Here is a 20,590-nt window from a genome sequence, read left to right as displayed (position 1 = left end):
CCCTGCATTGTCTGTAGTGGTAGTGGAGGATGATTCTTTTTTGATTACACTAAGCTGCCCTTCCTAAACTAGTTTGGCTGTGTCTATGGAGATATTTGTTGTGTGTGCTTGTTGGAATAGCTTCATCAGTCTAGAATTTTGGTCTTCCACTTCCTATGACTGCTTGTGATGTGTGCAAGAAGTCCCATCTGATAATATTATGACTACATTAAATTAAAATGACAAATTCGAAAGGCCGCGTTATGTTACTGATAGTTGTTCTTGCAGCACATGTTTACGTTGGCTAGACATATTTCTCCTGGAGACTTTAAGTAGAATCAGTTTCATATCATATCTGTTTATGAGAAGTATCTGACATCACAGAAAAGGAAGTCTCAAGAGTTGACTAGCACCTAGGCAGGTTGGTCGTATCTGCATTGCTCGGATGCTGAGTTGTTTTTTGATAGTTGCGGCATGAGTCCAGGTTGGCCTAGTCCATCCCTCATGGTGCATTTGGCTGGTGGCAGTGATTGGTGCTAAAGATCGATACATCTATTCTTCATCATTATCTATTATCTCCTGACACATTGGGTTAACATTCAAGGCTGCCATCTTTTGTGTATTTGGTCTGACGTTTCTGTTTGCCATACACAGCTGCATCACTTTTATTACTATCTGAAGTATGAGAGAGGTGAGGTCATCATGGTCATCAGTAACTGCCATAGGAATCACATTCGGCAGTTGGTCATACCTTTTTCATCTGACTCTTATCTGTTGCATTTCCTTGATTCACTGGCAGCACTTGATTGATTCCTCTGTTGTTGTGACGTCCTTTACCAGAAGAGTTTGGTACATGTCTTCTGTGTCTCTTTTCATAAGTGTGGGATTTTGTCGGTTTCATTTGTATTCTGATTTACGATGTGGCATAGGGCTGAAACATTGTCTACATATGACTGTGTCATTTCCTCATGACATTTGCCCCTGTTATTCAGTTGTTCCCCTGCCAAGCGGATTTGCTTCTGATTGTGACCAAATGTTTTCTTTGGCTCGGTATGGAATTTGTCCCAGCTGCTGAGCTTCTCTTTGTTGTTCTCAAACTACTGCTGGGCTGCGCTGTCAAAGTAAAAGTATACATTTTCCAAACACGTTATCTCATCCCAGCTGTTGTATTTAGCAACTCAGTCGAATCCTTTCATCCATTTCATTGAGTCCTGGCCTGTTATCTCCATTGATGGATAACGGTGTGTATCTGGCATAACTGTTGTGCTGGAATCTGTTTTTCTCCTAAATATACAGACCTTAGGAGTGATGAATAGCTTGTATTCTTGATCCTCTCCATGCAGGCAATGGCTTTTATATTGCCTAATTGGAGTCACAGTGATGAAGATGTTTTGAAGTTCCTGGTGTCTCCACAAAACAGTGTCACATTGTAACCACATTGAAGTTCAAATCCAAAGCAGGGTCACAATTGAAATACAATACTTAGAACTGAAAGCAAGTTTATTTCTAACAAACAATGGAAACTCCAGGTTGGAATATCAGGAGTACAAGGGAAAGAAAGACTACTGCTTATTGTAAAGATGACACATAAAGCTGCAGACAGGAACAACAAAAAGACACGCCTTCATCAGAGAAGGAAACACACACACATTCATTCACACAAGCAAGCACACCTCATGCACACTTAACAGTCATCTCCAGCAAGTTTGGACCAGAGATGCTGAAGGCAGTCGTGTGTGCATGAGCTGTGCTTGCTTGCATGCATTAATACGTGTGTGTTTCCCTTTCTGACGAAGGCTGTGGCTGACAGCTAATGTGTGAGTGTCTTTAGTTTGTTCCTGCCTGCAACTTAACGTGCCATATTTCTTACAGCAACATACAGCCAGAACAGAACTGTCCTCCTAGGCGGAGGGTGCATCTGTTTACACAGTCACTGAATATTCCAGAATGGTGGTATTTATACAAACATTGAGTATTCCAGGATGTGAAACATTACAAACATAAGATATTTCAAGACCTTTCAGAAATGACAAATACTATATAATAAATAATTGCTGCTGGTCGTGTCTGAACTGGTGACCCACTGCACACCATCCAGTAACCCTAAGTTTTTCTTCCACACAATCAGTAATCGAAAATGTGACATCTGGTTTTTGTACTGATGGATTCGTTTCTGACCCTTTCCCACCTCGATACCCCTGCTGACTATCTCCAAAAGTTCATCTCAGTTTACATCAAACTTTTCATGAGTTGGGATGTAACTGTCCATATTTCTGATTCAGATGTCATAATGCTAATAATAATTATATTGAAAATCTTTACTTTTGTTTCCTTTCTTATCTGTTGATCACATAAAATTCCATTTACTATTCCAATAGTGAAATTTCCAGGATTTTTTCTTGAACTGATTTCCGTACCTTATTTACCATCTTGTGTGATTTTTATTCCCAGATATCTGTACTCTTCAGTATGTGTAATTATGCCCATCACTTCTTCTGGTATCAAATTTTGATTTGATCTTATTACCATCTATTTTGTTTTATCCGTGTTGACTTGAATCCCCCATTTTTTACTCCTCTACTAATATATTGATGTATTCAGCGTCTTCTTCATCTTGTCCCAGAATTATCTGGTCATGAGCAGATTTATTCCAATTTTTCAGTGCTTTCTCTGTATATAATTTAAGTAGGCTGTGTCCTTGATGTAGTCCCTCAGTAATTTCAAATATAAGTGAGGGAAAGTTTTGTGTTTTTATTGTTACTGTAGAGTTTTATTATAGATTCTGAATTGCTTTAATTATGATAGGATTAATATTAGATGATTTTAAAGCTTTCCACAAACTGCATAAATGTCTATTATCATACACTTTTTCTGTGTCTTCAGATACTATGTGAAGGGGCTGCTTTTGATTATTTTTCTTGTCAAGTATTTGCTGCAAACAAAATGTATGATCTGTAGCTGATCTGCCCGCTCTGAAGCCAGCTTTTTCTTCAGCCTCCACTTCCTTAAATTCTTTGTCTAAATTTTTTTAATCATTCTTCCATAAATTCTGCTAAATATAATATGCACAGTTTCACCTCTATAATTCTGAAACTCATCTTTTTTTCCCTTTCTTACAAATTCTTGGTAAAAAGCCGCCTAAGGTTTCTCAAATGTTCATGTAGTTTATCTGTGCCATATTTCAACAGTTCAATTGGAGTTTCTTCAATTCATTTAGCTCTTCCTTTCTTTAAAGTTTTGATTGAATATTTTACTATTTTCTGTTCTCTGTTTCATTATTAATTGTATGCATAAATTCTTCTTCTTTGGTTAATTTGATGGCGTGACCAGATGCCCTTCCTGCCCCCACCCCGTACCACCCGGGATGGAATCAGTGTACCCCAGCTGTCTGCGTCTAGTGTAAATCACAAAATAGTGTGAACATGTTTCAAATGCCTGTGAGTCATGTAACTGAGGCGGGGCGTGGGAACCAGCCTGGTATTCACCAAGTGGGATGTGGAAAACCACCTAAAAACCACATCCAGGCCTACTCGAGTCCAGGAAGCAGTGCATTAGCGCTCTCGGCTAACCTGGTGGATCTGAGTCTACGAATTCTATGTTGTGCATATTCTGTATCAGGAACAAGAGGACTGCAGTCGAGCTCAAATATCTCATCCCCTATTAATGAATGTGAAATTGTTTTCCATTTCAGATACTTTAGGATTATTTGATTGATGAATTGGTGTATTCTGGCCATCCTGAGTAAAGTTTTACATCTCTGTAATGTTTGAAGTTCTTGTACTTGTATTTTACTCACAAATTGTCTTGTGTCATCATACCGGTATGCCTTCTGTGTATATACAGGGAATTATAAAAATTGCCAAATACTTGGAGAGGTGGTAGTACTCATCAAGAGAAGAAAAATAACTCTAATAAACTTTGGTCTGGAAATGCATATTTTCTGAGATAAGTCCAATAAACATGGGTCCGCAAATGCATACTTTGTGTGATAAACACGTGTTCACGGGTGAATGGTGTCCATTCATGACAGTACACCACTGCCCTCCGTCATAAGGAATGATGCACCCTTTGAAGTATACCCGGTTGTTGTTGTAACTGCTGGCATGCATTGAAGATGCGACCCTATAACGCCCGCACATAGTTGATTGATGTGGCATAGACCAATTCCTTCAAGTGTCTCCATGTCTATGTTGGATGCTCGCGCACATTTTTATGAAAATGTACTGGTGCGCCATCATGCATGAACCACATTTGTATTTGTTGCTGCAGTGGCACAGCCTCCAGCAAGGTAGGTGATACATTAGTGAGAAAGTCCAGATAATGTGCCCCAGTTAAACTTTGTAGTAGCATGTATGGCCCCATTAATCTGTTGTCAAGTACATGTTTCGATATTTTGATTAAGAATGTGTTGATGCCCTCTTTCCTGAATTTCTTGGGGATTTACACTTGCCTGTATGTGCTGGTTATGGAAATTCACAACACTATCTTGTGAAACCTGCCTCATCAGTAAAAAGAATCTTGGGTGTGAACAATGGAGCTGCGCACACTTCTGCAACAGCCATTGAGAGAACCACTGTCTGCCGTGATGATTCTGTGGCCTTAGATGATATGGGTACAGCATTTGTTCGTGAAGTGTTCCCCCCCCACCCCCCCCACCCTCCCCCTTCCTAGATAAGAGAGTGAGACACACCTTCTGCTGCTGCTGCTGCTGCTGCTAATTGTCACACACTGGTCCCTGGGGTTTCTTCCACTGACTGCAGCACACCAGGTCAGGTGTGCAGAATGTGTGGGGCTGTCCACTGTCAGCCCTCTGAGATGCAACGGTGCCTATAGCTCTCATACGCTGGAAAAGTCTGCCGAACAGCTTATCAGAGGGCACTCTGCGCTATGGATATTTTTCAATGTAAAGCACACGGGCTCGCTTGGTACATACATTTGCTAAACCATAGCAGAATATCAAATCGGCCTTTTCACTTATTGAGTAGTAGGCTTCCATTGCTACCATGTGATGGAAGGGAGAATTTGTGTGTACAAACAGTGCAATAACACTAAACACATAAGTGAATCCACATTTGGAAGAAGATAAAACTCCATGATACGCACCAACGATTGACAGTACTATGCCATAAGAGATACAAACACGACAAAAACTAATGGAACCTACAAAACGACTCAAACCACACAACTGTCTGCAGAGCACCTAATGGTAGGTAGAGTACTGTGAGTAAGACCCTGCTGACACATTACACAGAACGCCAATGCAACAACAGTGCTAATATCTGCAACCAAGCATTGTGTATCCCTTCCTATGAACATGTATTTATCTCGGAACGTATGCGTTTCCATACCCATGTTTATTGAACCTATTTTTCTTGTTTCGATAAGGACTAGCATTTTTCACAGTATACAGCACTTTTTTTGACCACTCTCTATTTTGCATATAGTTTTGTTCTGTATCTCTTTGGTGTATTGAAAGGTTGGTGCCTAGTTTTTTAATCATTTCATGTTTTCCTTCTTTTTTTTTAGGATCGAGAGACATCTGTTGAATTCTTGGACGTAGTTTTTTTCCTTCTACATCAACTATTGGAAGAACGAGAACCCAATGTGGAAAATTTTTCAAGCCAGATTTTTATTGTCCTTGTAGGATTATTAAAAAATGACTGTCTGGATGATAAGGTAGAGCATTTGTTTCTTTATTGTGATAACCAGTGATTTCAGTTGAAACTGATTCCTGTTGTTTTGTATCATGTTCAGCTACGATAGTTAAAGCATGCTCTCAAAATTTATACTGCAGGAGTGAATTTGTTTGTTGACAGAAGAACTGTGAATAGTGAACTAGAAGTGGCAAGTAAGGCACCTGTGATCATTTTTAGATGTGTTCCCTTTGTTTTGGCCCATAAGGAAATCAGAAACTTGCATTGGTCTGCAACATTAGTTCTACTTATTGAATAGGAAGCTTGTGTGTAATTTTAATGTAATTGGGTGGATAAAAAATCTACTCATCAGTAGGCAGCAGGAGAAAACACATATAAAGGTTAAGTAAATGTACGAGCTTTTGTAGCCAGTGGCTCCTTCTTGTGGCAGATAGATTGAAAGGGAGGAAGAAGGATGAAGGAAAATTACTGGTGAGTTTAGGAAATGAAGAGGGGTCGGAAAAGTCACCCAGAACCCTGGGATGTGTGAGACTCACCATACGGGATGAGAAGAGAAGACTGATTGTTGGGGCTGTACCGTATGAGACATGAAAACCCGAGAGCTTAAATGTGGAAGTTAGAGCAATAAGTAAGACAGTGATTGCTGACAAAATGTTATTCAGCAGTTAATAGAGCGGAAAGCTAAGTGCATTGTTTGTGACAGAGGTAGAGGGCAGGGGAAAATAGATGGGTCAGAAAATAGAACATGTAGAAAACTAAAAGGGAATGAAGGAAGGAATAGTTAATGAGAAGAAATGCGGAGACTGAAGAAATTTATATAAATTAATTTGAGGTGGGTGGTGAGAACCAAGGACATGTTGTAGCACCAGTTTCCATCTACAGTTCTGAGAAACTGATATCTGGGGAAGAATCCATGTGGCACATGTGATGAACCAGGCAACCTGGTTGTCATGTTGTAGACCGTGCTCTGCAACAGGATAATGTGTGTTACTGGTATACACCTCCATGCCCATTCACTCTTAACTGATAAATTGGTGGTAGTCATACCAATGTATAAGACCAATAGTGTGGGTAGCTCTCCCTTTGATAATATTTATTTTGCCGGTTACGGGGCAGGAATGGGTTTGGTAGTAGGGTGCAACATGTCAGTCTCACAGTGGGTCCATACAGTAAAGATGCCTGGAACCTATAGTACAAAGACTTCCCTCCTATACTAAAGACACCAACCATTTCCTGGATCATCAGAAATCTATGCCAGTCCCACTCCCATTGCACACCTTGCTTGAAGCCACCTTCTTCTATATAGCAAAATCTCCAGTATACACAGTCTGTCTGCTGCTGAACATTACCTCAACCAGTGCCCACCTGATTCCAAACCTACGACATGCTTCCTTCTCACCTTAAACAGCTTTATACTTTACCAACAAATGTTTTGTTTTTGAGGGTCTGATGTGCAAACAGATCAGGGGCACAGCCACAGGAACAGGGATGACTCCTTCCAAGGCCAACCTTTTGATAGGTTGCTTGGAGGAGGCTTTCCTGGGATCCATGTCTTCAGCCCTGGTTTGGTTTAGATACATTGATGACATCTTTGCGTGCCATATGGACTCGTGGTGAAATTGACTTGTTAACATTTTTGCAATCTATAATTACTTCCTCTCAATTAAATTTCGCATGGTCTTACTCTGAATCCCCTGCCACTTCCCTTGATGTTGACCTCATCCTCAGCAATGCACCGCCATTCTCACCTCAGCCTTCACTGCTGTAATGACCCTACAAGCCAAGTTCAAAAGCAGATTTCCGGGTTATCACATCTAATATGAGTACTGCCAATCCATCCAAATAACAGCTTAAGAGTGCACCCCCTTGTCACTCAGTATTATCCAGGTCTTGAATGTATTAATCAGCTGCTTTGACAATGCTGTGACTTTCTAAAATCATGACCTGAAATGAGGTCCATTCTGTCTGACATTGTGCTCACCACAAGTAAAGTAGCTTTCCCCCTCCCAAGCTCCACAGTATTGTGGTAGGACCCTGTGCTACTTCTGCACCCATTTCCTCTGTGGCCCTGCCTCTGTGACCATCCCCACTCTAAGACTTGCTCTACACACCTTCCTGCTGCCACTTATACCAGCCATGCACTTAGCAACAGGAGAGCCACCTACATTTTATGTACTGGCTGTTATGTAAACTCTGATGGGCCTTTTACATTGGTGTAACTACAACCAAGTTATCAGTTTAGGTGAATGGACAGCTGGAGGAAGTATACTGGCAGCACCCAATATCCTGTTGCAGAGTATGTCCTACAATATGACAGTCATGACATGGATGCCCATTTCATCACATGTCCTCTCTGGATTCTCCCCCTGACTCCAGTTTCTCAGAACTCCACGGGTGAGAACTGACATTACAACATGTTTTTTTCTCTCTGCCTACATGATCTTAATTTATACTAATTTCTTCTGCCTCAACCCTTCCTTTCAGTAGCTATTGCTTTCTTTGCTCCTTGTTAGTTTTCTATATCTTTTATTTTCTGACATGTCTATTTTTCCCCACTCCCCACCACACATATGTGCCACATATGATGTACTTAGCTTTCCACTTTTTAACAACTCAGGCTTGACGTGTCAGTAATCTCTGTCTTGCTTATTACCCTATCTTCCACATTTAAGCTCTTAGGTTTTCAAATCTCATCCCGTGTAGTCCCCAGCTAACAGTCTTTCCTTCATGTCCTGTCTAGTAAGTCTCCCCTTATCAGGATCCTGGTTGACTTCTCTGTGATTCTTACCAGTCTTTTTCCTTCATCACCCTTCCTTCCCCGTCAACTCGTCTGCCAGAAGAAGGATCCACTGGATTTGAAAATGTGTGCATTTACATAACCTTTATATATTTTTTGCCCTGCTGCTGTGTGGTGAGTAGATTTTTGTCTATACAGTTGCATTATATTTTCAAAAACCGATTATTTTTGTTGATATATTAGCTTATGTGTAATTACGATTTTTAAGTATTTAAATGTTTGAGCTGTGTAAAAGAGGAAAGGGTAGCATACCAGGGCATGATGAAAGGCTGGAAAAATCCAGGGTGGAATAGTTATAATATTATGAAAAAGAAAGATTGCCCATCACTGTATACAGGAGGTGCTGAATTGCAGACAGACACAACAAAAGACTGCTAAACACGTAAGCTTTTGGCCAAAAGGTCTTCTTCCAAAGTAGACAACACACATACATTAATGCAAGCACAATTCACACATATGTGAGATCTGTCTCTGGCCACTGGCAAGCACAGCTCACACACACATGAGAAGTTTCTCTGGCCATTGACGTCAGAGATAGTGGTTATGTGTGTACAAGCTGTGCTTGTGTGAATGTGTGTGTGTGCCGTCTACTTTAGAAAAAAGCTTTTTTGCCAAAAGTTCAGGTGTTCAGCATTTTTTTTTGTTGTACCCATCTGCAGCTCATCATCTCTTCTATACGGTGAGTAGCAGTCTTATCATTTTCATAATATTTTCATTATACCAGGGCAAGAGTATATCAGGAAGTGCACATGCAGCAGATGGTTCCAACTAAAATGCTTGTGCATCTTCCATATTGATTATGGGACTTACTAACCAATAAATCAAATCAAATCAAATCAAATTTTTATTGTTACATTGGATTGTGACGTAGGTGAATTGACAATTGTGACACTACACACAGACTAATAAGCTCAATATAAGGTTGTTCATGACGTGCATGTACTTGAGTGTTAAGCTGACTCATTGAGTTGTCCACATGATAACTCTACAACATAATTTTATTTACTAGTACACCAAGGAATTTCACACAGTTTGTGGTGCCTAATCTTTTTTCCATACAGCTTATTTCACTTATACATTGTGCTGACTGTTTTGCAGGGAAATGAACAATTTTGTGTTTGCTAAGTTTTGTTTCCAATTATTATTTTTGACCCACATCTCTTGTTCCTCAAATGTATGCTCAGTGTAGTGAATTAAGTCTTCCTTGCTTTTACAGTAGACAATAGCTGTTGATTTATCTCCATAGAGGATGCTATTGAAGTGAATCTGGCAAGGCATATCATTGATGTAACACAAAAAGTAGTGGCCACAATATTGAACCTTGTGGAATGCCTAATTGTATGTTTTGAGCCAGAGAGGAATTTATTGCCACTGTAATTAACAAGTAATCTTTGTTTCCATTTGCCAACTGCAGTGACAGCCAACTAAGAGTTTTTCCTTGAGAACCATTGCATTTCAGTTTTTAGAGAAGCAGGTCACGATTTACAATATCGAAAGCTTTGGTAAGGTCACAAAAGATGCTTGACACAGACATTCTATTATTGAGACCTCTGCTAACTTTTGTGACCAATTGACTCCATAAAATAATCCTTTTGGTATGAATTATAATTTTCTATCTGATTGCATGCAGCTCTTTCAAATATTTTTGAGAAAATGGTTAACAATGAGACAGGCCTTTAGTTTTCTGTTAACCCTCAAGCTTCTGTGGCTGTGCACTTTGCATTCTGTGTGTAGGTGGCTTTTGTTATGGCTGTGCTGAGAGACAGCGTTCCAGCCAATATGAAATACTTATCATCCAATTTTTTGAAAGGTAGTAGGTGAAAAAAAAAATTGTACATCTTAGAGTCCGATATCTTGACCCGATACTGAACTTCTTTTCGTTATCCGTCATATTAGTTCTGCCGCATCAAATTGAGTACAACATTGCACGAAATTTTAAAGAGGTCACAGAGCACAGAGATAAAAACACATTGCATAAACTTTACATATTATTAATTTTAGCTCAACGTAGCAGTGAGTGAAATGTAGATAAGTTATCAAAATTTTATTTAAAATTTAGAGTGGATCGATATCATTTCGTTCTTGAATTATTTGGGTCTGGCGTTCTACGGATCGGAGCGTGGAATGTCAGATCACTTAATCGGGCAGGTAGGTTAGAAAATTTGAAAAGGGAAATGGATAGGTTAAAGTTAGATATAGTGGGAATTAGTGAAGTTCGGTGGCAGGAGGAACAAGACTTTTGGTCAGGTGATTACAGGGTTATAAATACAAAATCAAATAGGGGTAATGCAGGAGTAGGTTTAATAATGAATAAAAAAATAGGAGTGCGGGTTAGCTACTACAAACAGCATAGTGAACGCATTATTGTGGCCAAGATAGACACAAAGCCCATGCCTACTACAGTAGTACAAGTTTATATGCCAACTAGCTCTGCAGATGATGAAGAAATAGATGAAATGTATGACGAGATAAAAGAAATTATTCAGGTAGTGAAAGGAGACGAAAATTTAATAGTCATGGGTGACTGGAATTCGTCAGTAGGAAAAGGGAGAGAAGGAAACATAGTAGGTGAATATGGATTGGGGGGAAGGAATGAAAGAGGAAGCCGCCTTGTAGAATTTTGCACAGAGCATAACTTAATCATAGCTAACACTTGGTTCAAGAATCATGAAAGGAGGCTGTATACATGGAAGAAGCCAGGAGATACTGACAGGTTTCAGATAGATTATATAATGGTAAGACAGAGATTTAGGAACCAGGTTTTAAATTGTAAGACATTTCCTGGGGCAGATGTGGATTCTGACCACAATCTATTGGTTATGAACTGCAGATTGAAACTGAAGAAACTGCAAAAATGTGGTAATTTAAGGAGATGGGACCTGGATAAACTAAAAGAACCAGAGGTTGTAGAGAGTTTCAGGGAGAGCATAAGGGGACAATTGACAGGAATGGGGGAAAGAAATACAGTAGAAGAAGAATGGGTAGCTCTGAGGGATGAAGTGGTGAAGGCAGCAGATGATCAAGTAGGTAAAAAGACGAGGGCTAATAGAAATCCTTGGGTAACAGAAGAAATATTGAATTTAATTGATGAAAGGAGAAAATATAAAAATGCAGTAAATGAAGCAGGCAAAAAGGAATACAAACGTCTCAAAAATGAAATCGACAGGAAGTGCAAAATGGCTAAGCAGGGATGGCTAGAGGACAAATGTAAGGATGTAGAGGCTTGTCTCACTAGGGGTAAGATAGATACTGCCTACAGGAAAATTAAAGAGACCTTTGGAGAGAAGAGAACCACTTGTATGAATATCAAGAGCTCAGATGGAAACCCAGTTCTAAGCAAAGAAGGGAAGGCAGAAAGGTGGAAGGAGTATATAGAGGGTTTATACAAGGGAGATGTACTCGAGGACAATATTATGGAAATGGAAGAGGATGTAGATGAAGACGGAATGGGAGATAAGATACTGCGTGAAGAGTTTGACAGAGCACTGAAAGACCTGAGTCGAAACAAGGCCCCGGGAGTAGACAACATTCCACTAGAACTACTGATGGCCTCGGGAGAGCCAGTCATGACAAAACTCTACCATCTAGTGAGCACGATGTATGAGACAGGTGAAATACCCTCAGACTTCAAGAAGAATATAATAATTCCAATCCCAAAGAAAGCAGGTGTTGACAGATGTGAAAATTACCGAACTATCAGTTTAATAAGTCACAGCTGCAAAATACTTACGCGAATTCTTTACAGACGAATGGAAAAACAGGTAGAAGCCGACCTCGGGGAAGATCAGTTTGGATTCCGTAGAAATGTTGGAACACGTGAGGCAATACTGACCTTACGACTTATCTTGGAAGAAAGATTAAGAAAAGGCAAACCTACGTTTCTAGCATTTGTAGACTTAGAGAAAGCTTTTGACAATGTTGACTGGAATACTCTCTTTCAAATTCTGAAGGTGGCAGGGGTAAAATACAGGGAGCGAAAGGCTATTTACAATTTGTACAGAAACCAGATGGCAGTTATAAGAGTCGAGGGGCATGAAAGGGAAGCAGTGATTGGGAAAGGAGTGAGACAGGGTTGTAGCCTCTCCCCGATGTTATTCAATCTGTATATTGAGCAAGCAGTAAAGGAAACAAAAGAAAAGTTCGGAGTAGGTATTAAAATTCATGGAGAAGAAGTAAAAACTTTGAGGTTCGCCGATGACATTGTAATTCTGTCAGAGACAGCAAAGGACTTGGAAGAGCAGTTGAACGGAATGGACAATGTCTTGAAAGGAGGATATAAGATGAACATCAACAAAAGCAAAACGAGGATAATGGAATGTAGTCAAATTAAGTCGGGTGATGCTGAGGGAATTAGATTAGGAAATGAGACACTTAAAGTAGTAAAGGAGTTTTGCTATTTAGGGAGTAAAATAACCGATGATGGTCGAAGTAGAGAGGATATAAAATGTAGACTGGCAATGGCAAGGAAAGCGTTTCTCAAGAAGAGAAATTTGTTAACATCGAGTATAGATTTAGGTGTCAGGAAGTCGTTTCTGAAAGTATTTGTATGGAGTGTAGCCATGTATGGAAGTGAGACATGGACGATAACTAGTTTGGACAAGAAGAGAATAGAAGCTTTCGAAATGTGGTGCTACAGAAGAATGCTGAAGATAAGGTGGGTAGATCACGTAACTAATGAGGAGGTATTGAATAGGATTGGGGAGAAGAGAAGTTTGTGGCACAACTTGACTAAAAGAAGGGATCGGTTGGTAGGACATGTTTTGAGGCATCAAGGGATCACAAATTTAGCATTGGAGGGCAGCGTGGAGGGTAAAAATCGTAGAGGGAGACCAAGAGATGAATACACTAAGCAGATTCAGAAGGATGTAGGTTGCAGTAGGTACTGGGAGATGAAGAAGCTTGCACAGGATAGAGTAGCATGGAGAGCTGCATCAAACCAGTCTCAGGACTGAAGACCACAACAACAACATAACCAGAGGATGGTCGCCTGCGACACATCCATTCACGTCCTTGTGCATCGCGAATCATGCAGTCATAAACAACCACCATACACTATGTGATCAAAAGTATCTGGACACCCCAAAAAAATACGTTTTTCGCATTAGGTGCATTGTGCTGCCACCGACTGCCAGATACTCCATATCAGCGACCTCAGTAGTCATTATACATCATGAGAGGAGAGTGGGGCGGGGACTCATGTACTTCAAACATGCTCAGGTGATTGGGTGTCACTTGTGTTATACATCTGTATGCGAGATTTCCACACTCCTAAACATCCCTAGGTCCACTGTTTCTGATGTGATAGTGAAGTGGAAACGTGAAGGGACACCTACAGCACAAAAGCATACAGGCTGACCTCGTCTGTTGACTGACAGCGACTGCCGCCAGGTGAAGAGAGTCGTAATGTGTAATAGGCAGACATCTATCCATACCATCACACAGGAATTCCAAATTCCATCGGAATCCACTGCAGGTACTATGACAGTTAGGCAGGAGGTGAGGAAATGTGGATTTCATGGTTGAGCGGCTGCTCATAAGCCACACATCATGCTGTTAAATGCCAAACGATGCCTCACTTGATGTAAGGAGTGTAAACATTGGACAACTGTACAGTGGAAAAATGTTGTGTGGAGTGACAAATCATGGTACACAATGTGGAGATCCGATGGCAGGGTGTGGGTATGGCGAATTCCCGGTGAATGTCATCTGCCAGCGTGTGTAATGCCAACAGTAAAATTCGGAGGTGGTGATGTTATGGTGTATTTTTCATGGAGGGGACTTACACCCCTTGTTGTTTTGTGTGGCACTTTCACAGCACAGGCCTACATTGACGTTTTAAGCACCTTCTTGCTTCCCACTATTGAAGAGCAATTTCGGGGTGGCAATTGCATTTTTCAACATGATCAAGCATCTGTTCATAATGCACAGCCTGTGGTGGAGAGGTTACATGACAATAACATCCCTGTAATGGACTGGCATGCACAGAGTCCTGACCTGAATCCTATAGAACACCTTTGGAATGTTTTGGAACTCCGACTTCGTGGCAGGCCTCACCAATTGACATCAATACCTCTCCATTTGCGTTATATGTTCTGTTTCAAGGTACTCCTCCACAATGGCAGCTCGGTGGGTCCGTGCGTTATCATCCGTCAGGAGGAAGGTGGGACCCTGGTATCTGGTTCCTGGTTCATGCCAGATGAAAACCCTGCGAGAATCACTGTTCAGACTATACCTGGACTCGTTTGTGAACATAACCTGGGACCACTATTCCAATGACCTTGTACTGTGTTCTTAACATCAGGTTTTGTGGACTCTCCTGTGACCAGGGGTCAGTGGAATGCACTTTGCAGGTCTCCAGGCAAATAAACCTTGTCTGTTCATTCGTCTGTAGACTGTGTGTCTGGAGACAACTGTTCCAGTGGCTGCAGTAAGGTCCTGCAGTACTCTGTGGCTGTCTGCGGGCACTGATGGTGAGATATCGGTCTTCTTGTGGTGTTGTACACTGTGGACGTCCCATACTGTAGCGCCTGGACACGTTTCCTGTCTGCTTAAATCGTTGCCATAATCTTGAGATCACACTTTGTGGCACGTGCTGCGACCTGCTGTGTTTTACCAGCCTCCAGTTGCTCTAGTATTCTACCCCCTCATAACGTCATCAATATGTGCTCTTTGAGCCATTTTCAACACACAGTCACCATTAGCACGTCTGAAAACATCTGCACACTTACTCGCTGCCCCATACTCTTGACGTGCACCAACACACCTCTGTATATCTGGACTGCTGCCAGGCCCACCGTGCGATGACCGCAGGTCAAATGCACCGCATGGTCGTACCTCGAGGTGATTTAAACCCACAAACTGCCCACCAGAGTGTTGTTTCACCATGTATCAGCATTATCCTTAATTTATGAGCATGAGTGTAGTTCAACTACTTTTTTTATGTGCTTATTCACCTCCATACGCAGTTTCCCCCTCTTAACAATAGACATTATAATTCCATTCATTACCCTTGATCTACTTTAAGGACACTCAGTCTGTACTGTTACAAGAGGGAAGCATTCATTGAATATACTCATGAATTCAGCTGAAAATTTTTTGTAGTTGTCATTTGTTGACGTGTGTTTGCTGACTGACCGCATGGTGAGACTTAATTTTTTAATAACTAGCTCCACATTTTCTTGACTGAAATTCCTACATGTTTTTATTGTACAGGCTGAATTTATTTTTGATAGTGATGCTGCATGGTATGATACTCCTAAATCTTGAATAAATTTTTCTGTGGAAACAGTTGCTGTTGTGGTTCATGGTGTGGGTTCCTGTAGTCATGTCCTAGTTCATGAACCACGGGCAACGTATGAGTGGCCAAGTAAGTGGTCCCGACAGTCGGGATACCAGTTACTTTGGAATAAGGTTGGGCATCTCGGACATATTCTGAGTCGTGGTCTCCTTTGTGCTCATACGGCAAAGACTACCACATCCACCGGTTAGTCCCTCAGCCGTTAGGGGTAAAACCCAATGGGACTCGGGGCAAGTAAGGCTAGCAACCTGCTTCCCTGGTACTTTAAATATGATGCTGGCAACAATCAGAGCAAAATGCCTCGGACCTTTGGAGGTGACGGAGTCCCACCTCTAACTGACAAACCAGGGACTCCTAAGATATGACTTGGCAAACAAATGGTAATGAGATGGGGAGCTATTAATATCAATGGGGGCTACTCTGGGAAGAAGGTAGAGCTGGCAGAGGCTGCAAGTAAGATGGGGCTGGACGTTTTAGCTGTTAGTGACATTCGGGTAAGGGGTGAGAAAGAAGAGGAAGTGGGAGAATACAAGGTCTACCTGTCAGGAGTCAAAGCAGGAATAGCACAATGGGGTGTAGGGCTTTACATCAGGAAAGAAATGGAACCCAGCGTAGTTGCAATAAGGTATGTAAACGAACGACTGATGTGGATAGATTTGACAGTGTCTAGCAAGAAAATTAGGATTGTGTCAGTATATTCGCATTGTGAAGGGACAGATCAAGATAAGATGGATAGTTTTTATGAGGCACTCAGTGATGTAGTTGTTAGAGTAAAGGACAAGGACAGTGTTCTGCTCATGGGTGATTTTAACGCCAGGATTGGAAATCGAACAGAAGGGTATGAAAAGGTTATGGGTAAATTTGGAGAGGATATGGAGGCCAACAGGAACGGGAAACAACTCTTGGATTTCTGTGCCAGTATGGGCTTAGTAATCACAAACTCCTTTTTTAAACATAAGAACATTCACCGGTATACTTGGGAAGGCAGGGGAACCAGATCTGTCATTGACTATATAATAACAGATCAGGAATTCAGGAAGGCTGTGAGGGACACACGTGTATTCAGGGGATTCTTTGATGACACTGATCATTATTTAATCTGCAGTGAAATTGGGATTGTGAGGCCGAAAGTGCAGGAGGTCAGGTCCATATGTAGGAGGATAAGAGTGGAGAAACTTCAGGATAAGGAAATCAGGCACAAGTACATAACAGCGATCTCAGAAAGGTACCAGTTAGTTGAATGTAGTCAATTACAGTCATTGGAAAAGAAATGGACAAGGTACAGGGACACAGTACTAGAAGTGGCTAAAGAATGTCTTGGAACAGTAGTGTGTAAAAGTAGGATGAAGCAAACAGCTTGGTGGAATGATACAGTCAAGGCAGCCTGTAAAAGGAAAAAGAAGGCGTATCAAAAATGGCTACATACCAGAACCCAGAGACAGAGAAAGTTATGTTGAAGAAAGAAACAAAGCCAAACAGATAATTGCAGCATCCAAGAAGAAATCGTGGGAAGACTTTGGAAACAGGTTGGAGACTATGGGTCAAGCTGCTGGAAAACCATTCTGGAGTGTAATTAGCAGTCTTCGAAAGGGAGGTAAGAAGGAAATGACAAGTATTTTGGACAGGTCAGGAAAACTGCTGGTGAATCCTGTGGATGCCTTGTGCAGATGGAGGGAATATTTTGAAGAGTTGCTCAATGTAGGTGAAAATGCGATCAGTAATGTTTCAGATTTCGAGGTAGAATGGGATAGGAATGATGATGGAAATAGGATCACATTTGAGGAAGTGGAAAAAATGGTCAATAGATTGCAGTGCAATAAAGTGGCTGGGGTGGATGAAATTAAGTCGGAACTCATCAAATGCAGTGGAATGTCAGGTCTTAAATGGCTACACAGGATAATTGAAATGGCCTGGGAGTTGGACAGGTTCCATCAGACTGGACAAAAGCAGTAATCACACCAATCTTTAAACATGGAAACAGAAAAGATTGTAACAACTACAGAGGTATCTCTCTAATCAGCGTTGTGGGTAAAATCTTCTCAGGTATTGTTGAAAGGAAAGTGCGAGTATTAGTTGAGGACCAATTGGATGAAAATCAGTGTGGGTTTAGGCCTCTTAGAGGTTGTCAGGACCAGATCTTTAGCTTACGGCAAATAATGGAGAAGTGTTATGAGTGGAACAGGGAATTGTATCTATGCTTTATAGATCTAGAAAAGGCATATGACCGGGTTCCTAGGAGGAAGTTATTGTCTGTTGTACAAGATTATGGAATAGGAGGCAAACTTTTGCAAGCAATTAAAGGTCTTTACATGGATAGTCAGGCAGCAGTTAGAGTTGACAGTAAATTGAGTTCATGGTTCAGAGTAGTTTCAGGGGTAAGACAAGGCTGCAACCTGTCTCCACTGTTGTTCATATTATTTATGGATCATATGTTGAAAACAATAGACTGGCTGGGTGAGATTAAGATATGTGAACACAAAATAAGCAGTCTTGCATATGCGGATGACTTAGTTGTGATGGCAGATTCGATTGAAAGTTTGCAAAGTAATATTTCAGAGCTAGATCAGAAATGTAAGGACTATGGTATGAAGATTAGCATCTCCAAAACGAAAGTAATGTCAGTGGGAAAGAAATATAAACGGATTGAGAGCCAAATAGGAGGAACAAAGTTAGAACAGGTGGATGGTTTCAAGTACTTAGGATGCATATTCTCACAGGATGGCAACATAGTGAAAGAACTGGAAGCGAGGTGTAGCAAAGCTAATGCAGTGAGCGCTCAGCTACGATCTACTCTCTTCTGCAAGAAGGAAGTCAGTACCAAGACTAAGTTATCTGTGCACCGTTCAATCTTTCGACCAACTTTGTTGTATGGGAGTGAAAGCTGGGTGGATTCAGGTTACCTTATCAACAAGGTTGAGGTTACGGATATGAAAGTAGCTAGGATGATTGCAGGTACTAGTAGATGGGAACAATGGCAGGAGGGTGTCCACAATGAGGAAATCAAAGAAAAACTGGGAATGAACTCTATAGATGTAGCAGTCAGGGCGAACAGGCTTAGATGGTGGGGTCATGTTACACGCATGGGAGAAGCAAGGTTACCCAAGAGACTCATGGATTCAGCAGTAGAGGGTAGGAGGAGTCGGGGCAGACCGAGGAGAAGGTACCTGGATTCGGTTAAGAATGATTTTGAAGTAATAGGTTTAACATCAGAAGAGGCACCAATGTTAGCACTGAATAGGGGATCATGGAGGAACTGTATATGGGGGGCTATGCTCCAGTCTGAATGCTGAAAGGCATAATCAGTCTTAAATGATGATGATGATGATGATGATGATGATGATGATGATGACATGATGATGATGATGATGATGATGATGATGATGACAGTTGCTGTTACTCTTTCATATTGGTCAGACTTAAGATTTAGCCCATTTTTAGCTATCATGTTCTAATGTGAAATAAATTTGTCATCACTTTGCGAGGGTTTTTACATGAATACCTTTTATGTTGTCCTTGGAATCTCGGAGAAGTTGTATGTGGAATTACAGTAATAATTGGTTCTTAGAATTTGATACAATAATCTTCACTGTATAATTTTCTATCAATTTGGCATTTTCACATTTCTTGGAGCGTGATGACCAGGTCCTGTTTACATGTTAAATGAGTTATACGGGCAAGCTCCTTTGGCCTATCAGTCATCAGCATAGAATTGATAGGACAGTCACAATAACAGTTGTCCTTTGACACAATAAACACATGACAACTGGGTTTCAATTTATGTAGACAATGACTATATTACATCTTTTGATGCACAACTCAGTGGGATGAATATTTGCACTGTCAGTATATAATTGGCAACCATATCATTCACACATTGATTCAATAGAGACATTAATGAACTACACCACAAGTCACAAGCGGAAACTAATTTCTTAATTGAGTCACATGGGTACATTGGGAGTGAATGTGATGATAGACTTCTGTATGTGATGTCAGTTGATTATTACAGTAGTGCGGTCTCAGAACTGAAATGTTAAAATAGCTCTTTTAATGTTTTCTCAGAAAGTATTTGAGTTAGGAAGTTGAAATTTGTACATATTATTTATTTAAGTATTTTCTACAACTTAACTCAGGGATTTTTAAAAATTTGAATTCACTTGTTAGAGATTAATTTTTTCTATTATAATGAAAATTCACTACTTTTTAGTGCCACTTTTAGTTTATAAATTCAACAATATACAGGTTTTTGGGGGAAAAAAAAACACTGTGTTGCATTATGCAGAAGGGACTGTGTAACATTTCCTGAAAATTTGAAGCAAATTGGTTTTGTAGATCCTGAGAAAACATGCAATTTGTATGAAAGAATAAAACTTTCAGGAATTGAGCAACAAAGTTTGGATTATTATGAAAAGGAAAGTTGCTACTCACCATATAGTGGAGATGCTGAGTCGCAGACAGAAGTCTGTCACAAATAAAGCTTTCAGCCACACGACTGCTGTCTCAGGCTACTGAAACCACACCGCGAGCAGCAGCACCAGTGTATGATGGGAATGGTAACTGGGTGGGGCTAAGGAGGAGTCTGGGGTGGGGACGGAGAGGGATTAGAAGTCCCTTCCATACTGCCTAGCCACCCATGGTTGTCACGTTTGCAGTGACGAGCGGTCCCTGTCAAAATATACCGAGGGTCTCACTGAAGCCTTCACATACTGTTATTGTCCTCCCAACCTTGTACAAAAACAGATCTCCTGTGCCCTATCTTTCCAGTCTCCCACCACCTCCCAAAATCCCACTGTCCTGCCACAGAGTAGGATTCCCCTCATAACTCTGGGGCAACTGAATTACATTTTCCACCAGGATTTCGAC

General features: G+C 40.9%; 1 protein-coding gene across 5 annotated transcripts in view; it reads left to right on the top strand.

Annotated features, from left to right (window-relative positions):
• LOC126259326 (condensin-2 complex subunit G2-like) overlaps nt 1-20,590 on the top strand; it is a 306,542-nt gene that overhangs the window by 26,604 nt on the left and 259,348 nt on the right. For all 5 annotated transcript variants that reach the window (XM_049956017.1, XM_049956015.1, XM_049956013.1 and 2 more), the window contains exon 4: nt 5,506-5,655. In XM_049956017.1, coding sequence (XP_049811974.1) covers nt 5,506-5,655 — 150 coding nt within the window. The remainder of the gene's footprint in view (nt 1-5,505; nt 5,656-20,590) is intronic.

Source organism: Schistocerca nitens, chromosome 5 (assembly GCF_023898315.1).
Source record: "Schistocerca nitens isolate TAMUIC-IGC-003100 chromosome 5, iqSchNite1.1, whole genome shotgun sequence".
Classification (NCBI taxonomy): domain Eukaryota; kingdom Metazoa; phylum Arthropoda; class Insecta; order Orthoptera; family Acrididae; genus Schistocerca; species Schistocerca nitens.
Note: the sequence above shows the minus strand (reverse complement) of the source record. Positions and strands in the feature narration are given on the sequence as shown.